At 42.0% G+C, this 20,059-nt stretch overlaps 1 protein-coding gene across 2 annotated transcripts in view; it reads left to right on the top strand.

Annotated features, from left to right (window-relative positions):
• The first annotated feature begins 12,530 nt into the window (after window positions 1-12,530).
• The window catches only part of TOP6B (topoisomerase 6 subunit B), a 100,295-nt gene continuing 92,766 nt past the window's right edge, over window positions 12,531-20,059 (top strand). Inside the window, exons 1-2 of one of the 2 annotated variants that reach the window (XM_086807714.1) lie at window positions 12,531-12,970; window positions 13,086-13,138. In XM_086807714.1, the coding sequence (XP_086663840.1) occupies window positions 12,898-12,970; window positions 13,086-13,138 (126 nt within the window). In that variant the 5' untranslated portion in view covers window positions 12,531-12,897. The remainder of the gene's footprint in view (window positions 12,971-13,085; window positions 13,139-20,059) is intronic. The other variant, XM_086807715.1, reaches the window with a different exon arrangement.

Raw genomic sequence — 20,059 nt, 5'->3', positions numbered from 1 at the left:
GTATGGCCAAGAGGAAGCTGACAAACAGATGCGCAGCAAAGAGAGAGTACAATCAGGTGGTGCCAGTAGCTTATGTGGCCACCATCACCAGGTGAGAGCAAAGGAACGATGAATTATTAAGGGTTAAGGGTTGCAAGATAAGGCGGTTGTGGTTTAAAAGAACCCTCAAATAAGGGTGATCCTTATGTGTGGATAGCAATACAAAGATATCTCATTTTTTGTGGTGTAAAGAAATGTAAGGTAGCCCCCATTCACATGTTGCAAAAGCAGGATTATAAAAAGACGTTCACATGCAACTCACATACACTTTTTTGGGAAGGTTTTGAAAATCCCTCAATAGCATTTTTTTTAAAAAAAATCGTGCGAACATCAGCTCTACAAAAGTCGTCGTTTTTTTTAAATCAGATTGAATGGGTACCTTACCCTTGCTTGCATGCATAAAATGGATATGTATTTTTTGTTCTCACCCACAATTTATGATGGGTAACCGTACCCGATCTTGAAGCTCAAAACAATTAAATTTTGTAATCACCCATTGGTATAAGGGTTGCTTTGCCTGAGCTCACCGAGAAGCTCAAAAATGGTTGTCATAAATGTGTGCATGAGCGACACACATGTAACGTGCATGCGCATGGGTTGGTTCCCACCCGAACTTCTATGTTCAAATTGGACTCAACGGTTCTGCTGTAAGCAAGTCGGCTCAGAATGGACTACGTGTCTAAGATGGCAGACACGCACACACATGTATGGTTGATGGACACTCCAGTGTATCATTGAGGGGGAGTGTTGAGAGGTAGCGATTGCGGTTATGCAATGCCCCATTTATATGGGTGATGGGTGAGTTGTGGAACACCTTGATTAAGTGGGGGTGTTGAGAGATATAATCGCGGTGTTATGTGTATGTGGGAAAGCACCCTAGAGGTGCAAGATATTGTGGTAAGATAAGAATGCCACATGTAATATTGAATGGTGTGTGAGTGTTGACCAAAAGAGTGGAAAAGGAGTTGCCACATGGATGATGACATGTAAAGTTGGATAAGGCTAGAAGGCCTATATCATTATATGGTTCAATTGAGATATGCAATAGAATTGAGTCTTGAGTGTGCAATCTCTCTCTCTCTCTCTCTCTCTCTCTCTCTCTCTCTCTCTCTCTCTCGTTGAGAAATGTAATCGGTGTACAAGCTAAGCTTGGGCATATGGAGCCCTAAAGAGAAAGCAATGAAGTTGGATGCAACACTTAGAGCACTTAGCAATGCAAAGCTAAGTCTAAGGTTTCCATGATAGTTGGGATGAGCTCTGGCAGCAAAATCAAGTAAGCAACGAAAAACAAAGCAAGCAAAGTGAGCTATGTGGTGAGAAATGATGGTGTCAGGCGGCTGATGAAGACTACGAGGGACGGTAGAGTGAGACTACGAGGGACGGTAGAGTGAGAAGCGGAAACATTTGAAGAGAAACAGGCCTGCTCATAGATATTGTGAGCAGCGGCGGCAGCATTTGTAGGGACACTCATAAAAGGGTGCTAAAGCAAACAACACAGCAACGTACGTGGCAGTTTTTCTAACTACAAGAAGATGGACTAGCTGGAGCTGGAAGAGAAGAACGCCGCCCTTGGCAAGTTCATGAAGCTCATAGCTCAAGCGCAAATTGATGATGACAAACTTGATATCACAGCGCCACGAAGAGGATGATCGTGTGCATGGGTCCCAGCCAATTGTAAAGTCTGGTGAGCAACAGAAAAAAAATGGGAGCGTGGGTCAATTTTGGCAGCAATGCATTCAATGCATGGCTGTGTGAAATAGGAGTGGCGGATTCAGTGTGTGTATAGGGCATTGAAGAAAGATAAAGCTTTAAATTTTAAATCTTAAAGAGATGGAATATTCGTTTGTTTTTCCTTTAAAGTGTTCATTTGAACCCTTAATCAAGCATTCACACACAACCAAATTTTCAGAGTTTTTCAAGAAGATATTCACACACTTGGGTTCACTACCCAGCTTCGACCAAAACGTGTTGTATTTTTTTGTTTCACCCATGCGCATGGGTTGGTTCCCACCCGAACTTCTATGTTCAAATCAAACTTAGTGGTTCCACTGTGAGCGAGTCGGCTCAAAATGGACTTGGTGTCTAAGATGGTAGACATGCGCACACATGTTTGGTTGATGGACACTCCATTGTATCATTGAGAGGGAGTGTTGAGAGGTAGCGATTGCCTTTGTGCAATGCTACATTGATATGGGTGATGGATGATGGGTGAGTTGTGGAATACCTCGATTAAGAGGGGGTGTTGAGAAATGTAATCGTGGTGTTGTGTGTATGTGGGAAAGCACCCTAAAGGTGCAAGATATTGTGGCAAGATAAGAACGCCACATGTAATATTGTATGGTGTGTGAGTGTTGACCAAAAGAGTGAAAAAGGAGTTGCCACATGGATGATGACATGTAAAGTGGGATAAGGCTAGAAAGCCTATATCATTGTATGGTTCATTTGTGATATGCAATAGAGCTATTTTTGAGTGTGCGATCTCTCTCTCTCTCTCTCTCTCTCTCTCTCTCTCTCTCTCTCTCTCATGGAGTTTTTAGTGTGGTAACCCACCTTAATTATGTTGCTTAATCATTATCTATCACCATGACAATCCCATTTTTGGGTTGTTAACATCTCTCTCTCTCTCTCTCTCTCTCTCTCTCTCTCTCTCTCTCTCTCTCTCTCTCTCTTATGGAGTTCTTAGTGTGTTATAACCCACCTTAATTATGTTGCTTAATCTATGTCTATCACCATGATCAATCCCATTTCAGAATTGTTTAACATGGTGTCAGAGCTTGGGTGGGCTCTTGGTCATGGTGATTATTTATGTATAGATTTCTTGGTTATGTGTTCATTCGATTAAGCATTATTTTTAGTTTATTATGAAAAAAATATATGCACACATATTATCATTTATATTTGCATTTGTGAGCATTTGAGAGAGATTTTATTAGAAAATGGAGACTAGAAGCTTCCAATTGAAGACTATATCAAGGTGTTAAATTTGCAGCAATGTGATGAGCTATGGTGGATCAAATGCAAGAATCAACATGATTAATAAAGAGATTAGACGATGCAATTAAGATATGATTAGTGAGTAATTAATTGATAGCTTAATGTAGACATGAATAATAAAAAACCAGCAAATTCTCATTAGGCCAATGCCTCAATTTATAGAGTTTACACTGATCTCTCCTTGATTCACTCCACCTCTTTTGCTTGATTCTCTCCACCTCTTCCCAGAATATCTCCACACATCCTAAATCTTCTCATGCTACCCTTTATACTCTCCCAGTAGATACCTCTCACCTTTTCACAGCTTCTCTCTCATTTAGAGATTCTCTTTTACAGCCTCTTGCTAAGGGCTTGTTCCCGCACACACCCTATTCACTTGTATATTTCAACACCTCCCTCAAATGAATAATCCTAGCACACCTGGACTCTATACCAAGTTTCCCTCTTACTTGGTAGTCTGCAACCAATGCCTCAAGTCCCTTAACTCATAGTCCTTGACACACTCTCTCTCTCTCTATGTGTCCAAGGCTACTACAAGTGCCCGTGACCTTGACTAAAGTGCTCACACATACATCTACCACATGGCCTAGATCAACGATGGCTCATAGGTGGTTTTACTCTGTTGGGGCAGGTTACATTGGGTTGTGGGGTTTCTCTCTCTCTCTCTCTCTCTCTCTCTCTCTCTCTCTCTCTCTCTCTCTCTCTCTCTCTCTCTCTCTCAGAAAAGATGATCTGACTCCACTTCCTTAGGAGCCTCCATGAAGTTTGCCGATGTCGTTCCTTCTCCACTGGGTTTGCTGTAGCAGTCTCTTGCCGTGTGTCCTAGCTTTCCACAGTTATGGCAAAGTGAAGGTCCTTCCTCCTACTCTACCTCTTCCTCGTCCTCGTCCTCATGAGAATCCTCCTTGGGTGAAGAATGCTTTTTCTTCTCTAGCTATTGAGTTCAGCCATTTCTTCTCTTTGACATTGGTCTCTTGCTCTAGTAGAGCTCCTTCTATCTCATACAGCTTCAGTTTAGGTACATTCTTTAAGGTTGCTACAATGTTTTCATATTCACCTTTGTCCACACTCTTCAGAAGCACTGCTAGTGCCTCATCATCTTCTACCTTTTTGCCAATGGCTGCCAGTTGTTGCTTAATGCATTTGTATTTGTTCAAGTGTGTGATTAAAGGTTCACTTTCCTTCATATCAAGTTTGTAGAATTGCATTAACAGATTTTTCTTTGAATTTTTTGCTTGAGTGCCAAATAATTTATTGAGTTCATCCCATGCATCTTTTGCCCATTGTATCCCTGTGATGTGATGAATGATTTCATCATTTCAACTGAGTGCGATGAGTCCTAATGCTTTCTCATTCTTGCTCTTCCACTCATTTTTCCCACTCACCTCTGGGCATTCATCTCTTCCCTCAACTAGCCCCCACAGATTTTTCCTCATGAGTAAATATATGGTTTTTGTTTGCCATGTATAAAACTGCTCTCCATTAAATTTGGCTATCTCTTGTGCTGTGCTCATGATGATGTGAAGGGGGTCTTACCTCTTGATCTAATTTCAAGATTCAAGGGCAGTGTCTACCCTTTTACAACTCAATCTGGTGTTTAGGTGATGATTACAACAGATTTATCAACATAAATTCACTAGAAATTACATAAAGCAAAGGGTAACAAATCTGTACTGAATGGTTGGAGTATCAAACCATCTCCGAATTGCAATCTGAAGTTATACGGATCTGTATCAGATACCTAATGGTTAATTTGAACCCTCAATTGCACCAAAATACGGTGATGATTAGTGCTGATTAATAACTGATTTTAGCAAAATAATCCTCTGTTTTGTGTGAAAAAAATAGAGTATGCGCGGGGAGACCAGATCTCGGGCCTTAGAGTTCAAATGAGCTCAACTCCTTTCAAAGCCATCAATAACAGTTAGTCTAGTAGAGAATTAAGCCAAGAAACACAAGATTTGACCAAACATTGAATGTTTAATCTCTATTTTACTAAAGTCACCTGCAGATTTGATGTAGAGCTTGATTTTACTTCTCCTTGAGGAATTTCACAAATCTGACATCACCAGCATGTAGAGTACCCTTAAAAACCCCTAGGGCCAAGAGGAATTAGACCAATTGTATTTGTGGAAGAGAAGATCTCAATTTTGCTTCAGAAAGAAGGCGCCTCAGAAATCACAAAAATATGCACATGCACCGGCGGTTTGACGTGTTGAATAGATGGGCTTATGCGTGGGAGTCTTGGTTACGTGGGGCTAGAGTCTTGAAGCCTAATGTTAAGCCTGGAGGGAGATCAAGCCCCTCCACCAGCTGTGGATACAGGAGGCTTGTGGAAAAATGACTAAAAATTTGATTATCTACTAATCCTAATTAACTGGGTGATTAGTAAGATAATGGGCTCATAAATTTGATGGATTCTAAGCTAGGCTCTGATACCATGTTAAATTTGTAGCAATGTGATGAGCTATGGTGGATCAAATGCAAGAATCAACATGATTAACAAAGAGATTAGACGATGATTAAGATGCGATTAGCAATTAACTGATAGCTTAATATAGGCATGAATAATCAAAAAACCAGCAAATTCTCATTAGGCCAATGCCTCAATTTATAGAGTTTACATCCAAGCATCTAATCCCACTAATCTCTCTTTGATTCACTCCACCTCTTTTGCTTGATTCTCTCCACCTCTTCCCATAATATCTCCACACATCCTAAATCTTCTCATGCTACCCTTTATTCTCGGCTAGTAGATACCTCTCACCTTTTCATAGCTTCTCTCTCATTTACAGATTCTCTTTTACAGCCTCTTGCTAAGGGCTTGTTCCCGCACACACCCTATTCACTTGTATATTTCAACACAAGGGAGATGCAATGGAGCCACCATCATCAAGATTGAAGTGAAGATTTCCATCATAGGGGATGCAAAATCGAGTTTTCATCATCAAGAAGAAGCTGCCAAGAAAAGATTTGTGAAGGTATTTTGGATTTTGCCTCATTAATTTTTTGGTTTGAGCATGGAAGAATGCTCAATGTAAAGAAGGGTTACTGATTTATGGGATGAGTGAATCCCATGGATATTGCTTGTTGACAAAGAGCATGTTTGGAAGTGAAAGGCTTGTCCAAGCAAGGGACAAGCATTGTGGGCAAGAAAAGGAGCCAATGATTGTGCACATTAAATGGAGGGATGTGTTGATTCGCTCATGAAAGATGAGCAATGTTTGGTGGAAGCAAGAGGAAGATTTAACAAGGTATATCACCTATGGTTTCTTGCGACGAGAAATCTATGTTGAAGCACCCTTGGAAATGGATGCACGCAAAGAAGGGCATGCATATTGGAGCTCAATGGTGAGCTCATGTGGCCATGTTGATGGCTACTGATATACCTTTACTTGGAGGTTTAAGGAGGCAAAGATCAAAAGCATGCATGTTAAGGGCTCAATTTTGAGCCATAGTATCCATATTGATGGCTGTACAAACCTCATGAAGGGGGTTTGATTGCTGAGGTAAGAAGTTGGAAACACATAAGTTGTGAAAGAGGAGATGGGTGCATGTCAAGAAGAAGAACATGAAAGTTTTTTAGCTCATGAAGGTCATGTTAGTGGTTACGATCGCTTATGTAAAAGGTTTGCTAAGATGAGGCACTTTACAACAAAGCGTAGGTGCTGCATGCAAAGGAACTTGCAAGAAGTGCAAGTAGAAAAGCCGTTAAGAAATAGTATGCAGCTTGTCATCAAGGAGCCTTGACGAGAAAATTAGTTGAAGGCATGCTGATTTCATGAACAACTAGAAGGTGGAGAAGTGCAACCAGAGTCTAAAAAGTTTCACAAACAGCAAGTAGCACACATCACGAAAGACTAAATGGTCACCACCATGAAAAAGAGAAGTCCATGTAGAGAGAGAAGAAATGCATCTCAAGGTTCCTACAGAGTAGTAGCTGAGATGAAGCTGAAGGAGGAATTATAGGCGACTGCATTGCATAACATCATCATCAACCATGGATCTCATAAATGAGCTCAACAGTAGCTCATGCGCACAGCAGAGAAACAATAGTCCAGCACCATTGATAGCAGCAAGAACACAGTAGACAGGGCTGTGTATCAGGTCACCATGAAAGCTTGATTAAAGCTTTGCTCAGAGAAAGTGAGGCAGAATGTGATGCTATTTCTTCATCGTTACTGTGATATATGTTTATCTCTATGACGCTAGCCATCAAAGAGGATGGCGTTCCCAGCACAGCCAAAGTGAGGCGGAATGTTTAAGTATGGCCAGCAGGAAGCCCACAAACAGATGCGTAGCAAAGAGAGAGTGCAATCAGGCACAAGTAGCTTACGTGGCCCCACCATCGCCAGGTGAGAGCAATGGAACGATGAATTATTAAGGACTAAGGGTTAGAAGATAAGGCGGTTGTGATTTAAAAGAACCTTTTAATAAGGGTGATCCTTATGTGTGGATAGTGATACAAAGATATCTCATTTTTATGGTGTAAAGAAATGTAAGGTAGCCCCCATTCACATGTTGCAAAAATCAGGCTTATAAAAGGACATTCACATGCAACTCACATACAATTTTTTGGGAAGGTTTTGAAAATCCCTCCTCAGCCTTTTTTAAAAAAAAATGGCGGACATCAGCTCTACAAAAGCCGTGGTATTTTTTTTATGTCTCATTGAATGGGTTCCCTGCCCTTGCTTACATGCATAAAATGGATATGTATTTTTTATTCTCACCCACAATTTATGATGGGTAACAATGGAGCCACCATCATCAAGATTGAAGTGAAGATTTGCATCATGGGGGATGCGAAATCGAGTTTTCATCAAGAAGAAGAAGCTACCAAGAAAAGATTTGTGAAGGTATTTTGGATTTTTCCTCGTTAATGTTTTGGTTTGAGCATGGAAGAATGCTCAATGTAAAGAAGGGTTGCTAATGTATGGGATGAGTGAATCCCATGGATCTTGCATATTGGCGCAAAGACCACGTGTAGAGGTGCAAGGTTTGTCCAAACAAGGGACGAGCATTGTGGGCAAGAAAAGGAGCCCATGAATGTGCACATCAAATGGAGGGATGTGCTGATTTTCTCATGAAAGATGAGCAATATTCCGTGGAAGCAAGGTATATCACCTATGGTTTCTTGCGAGAAATCTATGTTGAAGCACTAGTGAGCTCATGTGGCCATGTTGATGGCTATGGATATACCTCTACTTGGAGGTTTAAGGAGGCAAAGATCAAAAGCATGCATGTTAAGGGCTCAATATTGAGCCATAGTATTCATATTGATGGATGTACAAACCTCATGAAGGGGGTTTGATTACTGAGGTAAGAACTATTTGTGAAAGAGGAGATGGGGGCATGTCAGGAAGAACATGAAAGTTTTTGAGCTCATGAAGGTCATGTAAGTGGTTATGATCACTTATGTAAAAGGTTTGTTAAGATGAGGCACTTTACCACAAAGCGTAGGTGCTGCATGCAAAGGAACTTGCAAGAAGTACAAGTAGAAAAGCCCTCAAGAAATAGTATGCAGCTCGGCATCAAGGATCCTTGAGGATAAAATTAGTTGAAGGCATGATGATTTCATGAACAACCAAAAGGCGGAGAAGTGCAACCACAGTCTAAAACGTTTCACAAACAACAAGTAGCACACATCACGAAAGACTGAATGGTCACCATGAAAAAGAGAAGTCCGTGTGTAGAGAGAAAAGGAATGCAACTCAAGGCTCCTACAGAGTAGTAGCGGAGATGAAGCTGAAGGAGGCAGTGTAGGTGGTTGCGTTGCATAACGTCATCATCAACCATGGAGCTCATAAATGAGCTCAACAGTACCTCATGGGCACATAGCAACAAGAGTCCAACACCATTAACGGCGAGGACAGGAACACAGTAGACAGGGCTGTGTATCAAGTCGCCATGAAAGCTTGATTAAAGCTTTGTTGAGAGAAAGTGAGGTGAAATGTGATGCTATTTCTTCATCGCTGGTGTGGTATATGTTTATCTGCGATGCTAGCCGTCAAAGAGGATGGCGTTCCCAGCACAGCCAAAGTGAGGTAGACTGTGCAAGTATGGCCGGGAGGAGGCCGACAAACAGATGCGCAATAAAGAGAGAGTACAATTAGGCCCACTAGCTTACGCGGCCACCATCGCCAGCTAAGAGCAAAGGAACGATGAATTATTAAGGGTTAAGGATTAGAAGATAAGGCGGTTGTGGTTTAAAAGAACCTTCAAATAAGGGTGATCCTTATGTGTGGATAGAAATACAAAGATATCTCATTTTTTGTGGTGTAAAGAAATGTAATGTAGCCCCCATCCACATGTTACAAAAGCATGCTCATAAAAGGACGTTAAACATGCAACTCACATACAGTTTTTTGGGAAGGTTTTGAAAATCCCTGCTTAGCCTTTAAAAAAAAATCGGGCGAACGTCAACTCTACAAAAGCTGTGGTATTTTTTTAATCACATTGAATGGGTTCCATGCCCTTGCTTGCATGCATAAAATGGATATGTATTTTTTGTTCTCACCCACAATTTATGATGGGTAACCGTACCCGAGCTTGAAGCTCAAAACGATAAAATTTTGTAATCACCCATTGGTATGAGGGTTGCCTTGCCCGAGCTCACTGAGAAGCTCAAAATGGTTATTGTAATGTGTGCATAAGCGATGCACGTGCAAGGTGCATGTGCATGGGTTGGTTCTCACCCAAACTTCTATGTTCAAATCAGACTCAGTGGTTCTGCTGTGAGCGAGTTGGCTTAAAATGGACTAGGTGTCTAAGATGGGGGACACGTGCACACATATTTGGTTGATGGACACTCCAATGTATCATTGAGGGGGAGTGTTGAGAGGTAGCGATCGCGGTTATGCAGTGCTACATTGATATGTGTGATGGGTGAGTTGTGGAACACCTCGATTCAGAGGGGGTGTTGAGAGATGTAATCACGGTGTTGTGTATGTGGGAAAGCACCCTAGAGGTACAAGATATTGTGGTAAGATAAGAATGCCACATGTAATATTGAATGGTGTGTGAGTGTTGACCGAAAGAGTGGAAAAGGAGTTGCCACATGGATGATGACATGTAAAGTGGGATAAGGTTAGAAGGCATGTATCATTGTATATCATTATATGGTTCAATTGAGATATGCAATAGAATTGAGTCTTGAGTGTGAAATCTCTCCCTCTCTCCTCTCTCTCTTGAGTGTGAAATCTCTCCCTCTCTCCTCTCTCTCTTATGGAGTTCTTAGTGTGGTATAACCCACCTTAATTATGTTGCTTAATCTATGTCTATCACCATGATCAATCCCATTTTAGGATTGTTTAACATGGTATCAGAGCTTGGGTGGGCTCTTGGTCATGGTGATTATTTATGTATAGATTTCTTGGTTATGTGTTCATTTGATTAACCACTCTGCTTTTTCCACTAGATGAATAAATCCAATTGTTAGAAGCTTATCTATCTCCTCTTTGACCTACTCAACATAATTATACCTCTACTAGTGAAGTAGGGTTCATTCAATACCTCTACTAGTGAAGTAGTAGGGCATCCTCCTGAGATTTATTCTTTGTTGTGGTAGAATGTGGGGTCCATACCTTTCATATCTATATTGCTCCATGTAAACACATCTTTGTATTTAGTTAGTAAATCTCCTACAACTTTTGTTTCCATTCACCTATTCATTTTTCACATATCTTCACGCATGCAGGGGTTGTCTTCATCACCAATGATAAGACCTTGTAACTTATCTTCTTTTACTATGATCATCTACTACATGTACCTTTTATAGGCTGCCTTTGGTTGCAATCATTGCATTGATACTCTCAAACTCCATAGTTAGATTGCTAGTTTTTAGATCTTCTGGCTAGATTATTCTTCATAGTGAAAAAGTCTGGGCCGGTATTTGGTTATAATTTTATCCGCTTCCGCTTCAAATCTAGACTTTCCTTGAGGATTTCTTCTTCATCTTCTTCTTCTCCTTATTTGATTTGCCATCTTCACTAAGAATGGAGCTGGGTGGAGAAGCTTCACCAAGTTGAACTACTACATATACTTGTCTCAGAAAGGATATTTACACCTGATTTTCCATTTATTAAAACACCAAAATTTTTATGGTTCCAGATTCTTACTGTTTACTTTTTGTATAGCCGCATCACAATAGGAAATAGCTTCTGTCAGTACACATATTTCTAATTATTTATGGTACATCCTCTATGCACCTTGTTATGTTGAGCCATACTTTGGACCATCTGGTTGCTCTCTTCTACCATGGTGATAGGAGTTGGATTTCGCCCTAATAATTGATGTTAACAACTAGTCTCTAAAGGTTTGCACCAATGTAAGCAACTGGTCCAAGTTCATATTAAGCCTCATTTTCTTAAGATTCTCCCAAAGATCATAATTTCTTGCCTTGTCTTCCTTATGAGTTTCGTTTAGTTTTATGTAACTACTTTCACCCTTTTTATATGGTATGTTGAATTCATTGATTTGCTTAGTTTTGTAGTCATTAATTTCATGATGTTCTTTTCCTTTTTCATTGGCTCCCTTTGTATATGGTTCTTTTTTCCTTTGCACAGACTTCTTTTAGGCATATATTTTGTTGATTATTTTCTATATGAGCATTACACTAGTATGATAGTGTTCCTTAAAAAATTAGGAAGGTTGCATCGGGTAAAAATCCATATCAAACAGGAGCAATTCCTCCTTTGGATGTAATAACGTTAGAGGTTCAAGGTTTGATACATGCTTCAATTCGATCTAAGGTTCTTTTCACTCAAATTCTCAACTTCCTCCGCTTGCAAGGCATAGAATGTTGCAATCACACGTGGTTTTTGACTTATATAGTTCAACACTAGTCTTGAGTTAGCTTTATAAAAATTCATATAGGTAATCTCTTTCTTAATGTAAGAATACTTTCATTGTTTATTTACAAAAGTTTACTTATTTTTTCTTTTGTACTTTGTTGCCTCAAGTGCATTGCATGGGTTTGACCACTATTTCAATTGAAAGGGGCATTTGAACTTGAAAGTCCCATGGTGTGCATAGATTGAAGTGTACATGAAGAGAAAGTGGTCTATTTTACGAGGTGTGTGCCTTGAATCCATGGGTAGGCATGCAAAATTGTGGGAAGTGGTCTATTTTATGAGGCATGTGCCTTGAATCCGTGGGTAGGCATGCAAAATTGTGGGAAAGTAAATAAATAAATAGATAAATACAGATCTCCACTATTTATGGGGATTTTGAACTAGAGAAGTAAATTGGAAAAGTTGAGAGGCATGGATAAGCTAGGTCTAGAAGTCATGTGTTTCTCCACCATAACTAGCGTGAATTTTAAAAAGTTAAATGTTGGCTATAGGTGCCCTCTAAAAGTTGTCTATAGGTGCACTCTAAAAGTTGGCTATAGGCACACTGTAAAAGGAAAAAATGCTTGCCTCAATATTGATTCTACCAAGAGAGGTCTCACTAGCCGCTCCGACCTCTTAAGGGGAGGTGTGGGTTTGAACCTACCCGATGACATTCAATTCACTAACCTCTGTAGCATCAACGCAAAAGAGAGGTCTCTCTCTTCCTACAAACTGACCATTTGGTTACATTTTAAAATCTTGGAGTTACTAGACTTGTTTTTTTTTGTAGTAAACTCTTGTCAAAAAGATGTTTAGGAAAATACCATGCAAAGTTGGATAAAAAATCTTGGCTTTCAATAGTTTAGCCCTGTTACACGGCTCCCATGAAGAACCCCTTAATCTTGGCGGGCGTTTGAAAACGGACTGTTGCAAGGGCCGTCCGGGGTGACAGGACACGAACTAACAAGTTTGAAAGCAAGCAGCAAGTGCAAATTTAAGGCTGTTTGAAAGTGGGAGGGCAGAGAGGGAATCAATGGAGGGCGAAGCGAAGGTGAAAGCCAAGGTTGGCAAAGGAGGAACTGCTCGGGAAGCGTCTCTCAAGCAGAGTAAAAGCTTTAAAAGATTACAAAATTCTTACTCAATTGAGGTTGTGTGCGTGTGCGTGTGCGTGTGCGTGTGTGTGTGTTAAAAAAATTTAAAAATGATTGGCTACTCCTGCAGAGTCCCCAGCGGAGTTCTTCTCAGAGAACAAAAATATTGCGGGTTTTGATAATGTAAGCGATCCCTCACTTTTTCTCTCAGCAATGCGCATGCCCCCCCGCCCCCCCCCCCCCCCCCCCCACACACACACGAGAGAGAGAGAGAGAGAGAGAGAGAGAGAGAGAGAGAGATGATGATGCTGATGAGACCAAAAATGTGGTACACATGATCCATGTGTAAACCAATATCATAAGACATGGGAAAAATGAAAGACCTGATAACGGGTCTGCCTTGCATGTCTAATGAATCGATGAGTTAAGGAGACCTCACGTGTCATCCTCCCCAGCCTTAGGGTACATAGTGTCAATATTCCTGGCCCTACGGAGATGGAGCAACCATTTGACATTCAAATGGTATGTCTTTAATGGGTTTACCAAGCTAGGGGTCTCTAGCTTGAGTGATAAGAATCCTTGCTCTTGACACAACCCGGGTTCAAACCTAGCAAGGGGGCCACGCTGGTGGCCTGTGAAACATAGCTGTTCGGAGTTGCATGCTTTCCCTTAAGCATGTCATGATGCATCAAATGGGTGCCTAACAAACTTACCCATAGCATCATGACATGAAGCACGAATTGTGTGCTTAACAAACTTAGCCATAGGAGCATGACAACACATGGGAGCTTATCACACTTATGGCTAGAAGGTTGACATTGCATGGAAGCTTATCAAACACTTCCAAGACTCTTGCATATGGCTGCTCATTATCAATGTCCCAACTCCTTAAGCCATGTATATGCATCGTGTCCATGTTGGTTTGTTGTTCCCTTTCATATGTATATGCATGACATCCATGTTGGTTTGTCATTTCCTTTCATTTGTAGGTGCTTGGTGGGTTTTGAAGCTTTGTGATACTCAGCATCTCATGCATTACCAAGGAACATTAAAGGCCATTTCAAGGGCTTTGGTTGGTAGCCCATAGAATAGTAGATGGCAAGTGGCCATTAGGAACTTACGACCAAGACTTATAGATATTTTGTGGACTTTATGGTAGGTGATCATCAGGAATCTATAGTTGGTTGTAGAACGCTCGTGCCTATGTGCTAGGGTTTTCAGAGATAGAAAAGAGTGTGGTGGGCTCATACATACAACTCACACAAGAGTCCTAAACCACTTGTATTATGTACAAGAAAGAAGTGTTATAACTGTACTGAGAGTCACACATTCAGAACACACCAGAGTTCTAAACTATTGATCTGAATTATGTACAAGGAAGAAGTGTTACAATTGTACTTCAAGTAGAAAAGATGACTGAGAATGAAGATGTAACAGGCTAGGTCGCCAGAGCCTCATGAAGGCTTCCCGTCGCTTCCGCATGCGGTCAGAGCCACCATGCAACTTCTTTTTTTTTTCCGGGAGAGAGATCCTACTAATAGTTAACATTACAACTCGCTCAACGTCCCAGCCACGCTGGTGTCGTGAGCTACAAGACCATCTACGCGGCCCTCTGAAGAGGGCGACGAGCACACTCGACCACAGAGAGCGGAGGGGCTACACTGGAGTCCTCCTGGGAAAGACGGCCAGAACACGATCGACGCCGAAAGGGAAGCTTATGGAGAGCGCGGATGAGAGGTGCCGCCGAGGGGTCCAAGCAGGGTTTGAACCCAAGACCTTTCGGTCCTAGGCAAACACTTTACCACTTGGACTATCACCTCTTTGGCGCCACCATGCAACTTCTGCTGAGGGTATGAATGATATCAAGCCAAATGCCCTTGATGGACTCCGCACGTAGAGTGTGGGTGCCTTCGATGGCTTCGTTGCATCTAGCTCGCTAGATGTGCCAAGCTGCAATGCTGCTACAGATCTCCCATCTTTGGCACGAACCCGGAGTCCAATGATTAGTAGATGGGGATGGGATTGATACTGTTGACATGTGAAGGTGAGAGACTTGAAGGAATAGTTCCCCACCTTTCTCCTCATAGGCCATGACAAGCTCAACCCCAGTGGCCCAAGTGACAGTGTCCCATGAAATGATGCGGGTCGAGGTTCTGTCCATTGTGAAAATGTGAAGAAATCGCTGCCAAACTTGCTGAGCCTTCGGGCAATCCCAGAGACAATGTTGCTGAGACTCCTGACAGTGGCCACACCTTGGATAAGTAGCTCGTTGACCACCAATGGCCAACCACGTGCCGACCACCAAATTCCTGTGTGCCAGCAACCAAAGAAATAGGGTGATCTTTTGAGGCCGAAAATTGTCCCAGAGCCTCTTGCAAAAATCAGAGAGAGAATGCTGAGCAGGATCACTCCAAGTCCACTCCCCCTGGAGCGGAGGGGCCGACTCTCCCAAATCCATAACCGCCAGTCTCTCCCTGGCCACGTTAGCTGGCGGGGGGTCAATGTGCCACACTCATGTGCCTGAAATCCAATCACACTCACCCTCTGTAAGGTGTAGCCACTGAAGTCATCCAGAGGGGGCTCTGATCTCTCTAATCTGCCATGGGGTCCGATAGAAAACATGAGCAAAGCACAACTCTCATCCGCACCATGAACTGCGAAGAGAATATCATGCCTAGTAAACACGCTCAGCCACCACTTGGGGGGGGGGTCGGGGATAGGGGTCAGCCACTCCTGGGAATAACAGAGTCGATGTCGAGGCTGAGTCTGTCTCTACCCCGGATCCCAGCCAGGCCTCTCTCTTGAGCCTCCAAGGCAAGTTGTCTGAATGCAAGCCAACCTTTTTGGGACTTGGCAGGTCTTATGCTCAACGCTCCCCATGAAACTGTTGAGATTTGAGGTGACATGTGAGCTAGAGAGAAGTGTGGAGACTTATCCCACATTGATGTACAAGCCCAAAAGTGTACCTCCTCATATAAAAGGGGACCGTTTCAAGCAATGAAAAATGAAGCAAGCTCTCAAGCCTCTTTATGAGTACAAGTCTCAATCTTGTAACCTAATTGTGCTTGAGTCTTATGCTTAGTTAGCATAATCTTTTCATCATCATTACGTTGTTAATTAGGTTGCACCCACCATAAGATTAGTGTTCTTTAATCACAATAATTAGGGTTAAGCTAGCCATACATGGTGAGGGTTCTTCTCTTTTTACAGGGTATCAGAGTCACCCCTCTCCATTAGCTTAGCCTTAGCTCACATTAGTCTAATCTCTTCATTAATCACCTAATTATCTACTAATCTCAATCTTATCCAACTCTTCTATTTGTGGTCCAAATTTCAAATGCTTACCATTGCTCATTCACTCTTTCATTAGTCAAGATAATTTGCATGCTTGTTGCTCAACCCTAGGCTAAACCACAGCCGAGAGGGTTTGAACAAATTTGCTCTAATCTGCCCGCAATCGGCGCTTGTAGCGCGACTGGTTATTGCACCCGTTCTCCTTTGAATCACCAAAACAAAGTTGAGAAGGTGATTCACATCAGATAGAGGACTGTCTAAATCGGCCGGCACCTAAGGCCCTCTGTCTGCGCATCAAATTGGACCAAGCCCTTCTAGCCCAAGGTAGACAATGGTATAAGCTATAACTTGACCAAAGAGTTCTTCAAATGGTGTAGTATATCGGCCGGGGCAAGCTAGATACCAGTCGCTTAAATCTGCGAATTTCGCTCATTTTTTGAAGGTTTGAGCTAATATTTCTTCATAGGACTCTTGTCCTCATCAAGGGCATCAAGCTAGTATAAAAATCCCCTTCAATAACCACTTTCACAAGCTCAATTGGAAGCTTCAAGATTCAGCTCTCTTAATCACTAAAATTAGATACTAATCACTATCATTAGTGTTGTGTTAGCAGAAATTGGGCTAATTAAAATCCAAAATTGGAAAATTGGGATATAAATTCACTATGGGAAGTTCTCTTTCACATCAAAATTCATTGCATTCTCTTGCATTACTCAATCGAAGAGAATTTTTCATTGCCATTCTTGTACTGGGACTAGACACTGGCCGTAAATCATTATCACATGCACATTGCAAAGACCTTCCCGACTTTATCACTACAAATTTGTATGAGATTAGATACTGATAACAAAGCAAAATTAAAGCTTGTTAGTAAGACCTTCTCAGTATGGAGCGTGTTGAAGTTGTTTCAAGATTTAATGTCGATGGTTTTTTCACATGGCAAAGCAAGACCATGTACTTGCTTATGCGTAAGGGGCTTTGGCACCTTATTGAGGATGAACAAGTGGAGATTGAGCCACTTTAAAACAACAAAGCATTGGGTCTTATCGCTCAAAATCTTGATGATGTGATTAGTCACATTTCTAGCAACAAGGATGCCAAGCTGGCATGGGAAGAGCTCAACAAGAATTTTGGCACCGACTCAAAGAGCTCAAAGATTAACCTTCTCATGCAGTTTTACAAGCTCGACAAGAAGGAGACTGAGACCATGGCATAACACATCAGTAAATTCAAAGGTATCAAACAACAACTTAGTGTATTAAAGAAAGTCATTGAGAAAGATGAATCTATTGCCGTATTGTTAAAAAGTGTTGACAAAGAACCTTATGAATTAACATCTCAACTTCCAAGATGTAATCACTGTGGCAAGCTTGGTCACATCTTTGCAAATTATCGTTTTAAAAATAAACCAAAAAGAATTTGTAGTGTATGTGGAAAGATTGGGCACTTGGAAGAACATTGCTACTCCAAATAGAATAAAAAAAAACAACTATGTGGAAGATGGTCACTTTGTGGTAGAAAATGATCCCTCTAGCTTCAAAAATATCCTCTAAAACATTGTATGTCCTACCCTCTGGCACCGATGATGTAGCCAAGGTAGAAGAAATAGCCAAAATTTGTAACCCTACTCTTAGAAGAGACCTCTAGACCTCAAAAGATAGGTCAAGTCTCTATCAAGGAGGGGACCTCACTCTGACCTCTAGGCCTCAAAGATAGGTCAAGTCGCTATCAAGGGGGGGTGTTGAGATTTGAGGTGACATGTGAGCTAGAGAGAAGAGTGGAGACTTATCCCACATTGATGTACAAGCCCAAAAGTGTACCTCCTCGTATAAAAGGGGACTATTTCAAGCAATGAAAAATGAACCAAGCTCTCAAGCCTTTTTATGAGTACAAGTCTCAATCTTGTAACCTTATTGTGCTCGAGTCCTATGCTTAGCTAGCATAATCTTTTCATTATCACTATGTTGTTAATTAGGTTGCATCCATCAGAAGATTAGTATTTCTTAATCACAATAATTAGGGTTAAGCTAGCCATACATGGTGAGGATTCCTCTCTTTTTATAGAAACATGAGGTCAGGCCCCAACATGTGGCCACTAGGTAAGCGGATCAGGGGGTTTCAGATCAAGGGCTGCTGAAGACGCTCTTCCGAGGCTACCGGAGTCGACCGTTGGAGGGTCGGCCTTGTTGGAGAATGCACAGGCGAAAGCATAAACAAGACGAGAGAGAGTAGAGAGAGCTTGTGGACAAGATCACCTTTTATATTAGCTTGAAGCTTTGCAATGGCAATTGGCCAGTAAGAGAACGTTGAACTTGTGCAAGGGAAGTGGATGATTTAGTGAATAATGAGGGAACTCCTTATATAGTCCATGTGTGAGCTGATCGACTACCTCTAGGGCTGGCCGATAGGCACAAGACAAATAAATAGGAGAAAATTACATAAAATACCAAATAAATGGTATAATCCAAATACATTGAGATGCATAAATTCTAACACCCCCTCTGCAGCTCATAGTGTGCAAGAGTCAGAAGAAGATAAGCCGATGAAGATGCAACCATGGACTCTCCAGCATCGCGAATATTGGAATCACCTCGGAGAGAGCATCCACCAACCTGTTTCCTCTAAACAAAATGCCACCACGAACAACAAGGAACTTTGCTTGGCCGTATACCTACACAAGTGTGTAGTGAACTCCAAGAATAGATGATGAGCTACTGGACACACCGCGTCCATAATCTCCAACAGTGGACAGAACACATCACGTCCCAAAAGCCTCGAACAATGAACTCGGAATAGATCCAGTTCATAATCTCTGCTACACAAAAGATAACCATGTCTTGCGAGATGTCTAATGCTTGGAACTCCGAATCACGGTCCTCATGCACCAGTAAGTGGAGCTGCAATCGCCTCCTCTGGCACCCACAAGCCACCTCTGGTTGGAAGCACATGGGGGAAAACTGCATGTGTACTAGAGAAGTACATTGTCTGGGTTCTCCTGAGCCGGAAGTGCTGTGGGAGCCCTAGAAGTGGTACTAGAATCTGTATCACTATCTTGTGTTGTGTCCTTGCCCTTGGTCTTGTCCTTCGTCTTGGACAAACAATCCTTGGACAGATGTCCTCTTTTCTCACAAGAGAAGTAGCGACTCCGACCTTTCTTCTGAACTGAGGAAAGTGCGTGGTCAGAATTGTTGACTGACACCTTCAACTTACCCTGTGAAACGAGAACGGACTCCTCCTCCAAAAGTAGGGAGCTAAGATCATCAAAATCCAACTGAGTGGATGTGACCTGCACCGCAAAGATCGAGAAATCACATCATAGTCCAGGGGAAGCTTGGTGAGGATAAGTGCAACCAGTTGAGAAGAGGACAAAGCAGCACCCATAGCTAGTAACTGGTCATGGATAACCTTGGCCTTCATGAGGAACGACTGCATGCAACTACCTTTAGGAAATAACAAACTGTAGAGCTGCCCTTGCAAGGTAACTGCCCTTATCGACGAATCTCGAGCAAAGAGATGCTCCAATTTAGGATGAGCACTGGTGAGAGTTTGCACTGTCGGTGAGACCTCATCTGTGATGGTCCGCACAAGCACAGAATGCGCTTTCAAGTCCCGATTCTCCCAGTCTTGTAATTCTGTGTCAAATTCATCCTCCTGATCTTGTGTCCACCGCCTAGAGTTTTGAGGACGCTTGGGCTTCCTTTCAGTGCCCTGAACAATATGCCACAAACCCTTGTGGATGAACCAGATCCGCATCTGAAGCTTCCAACGGGCATAGTTGGGTCCTTTTAACTTGTCATCCTTGTTCGTATA

Source organism: Cibotium barometz, chromosome 13 (assembly GCF_041138505.1).
Source record: "Cibotium barometz isolate CiBa-2024 chromosome 13, ASM4113850v1, whole genome shotgun sequence".
NCBI classification, from domain to species: domain Eukaryota; kingdom Viridiplantae; phylum Streptophyta; class Polypodiopsida; order Cyatheales; family Cibotiaceae; genus Cibotium; species Cibotium barometz.
Note: the sequence above shows the minus strand (reverse complement) of the source record. Positions and strands in the feature narration are given on the sequence as shown.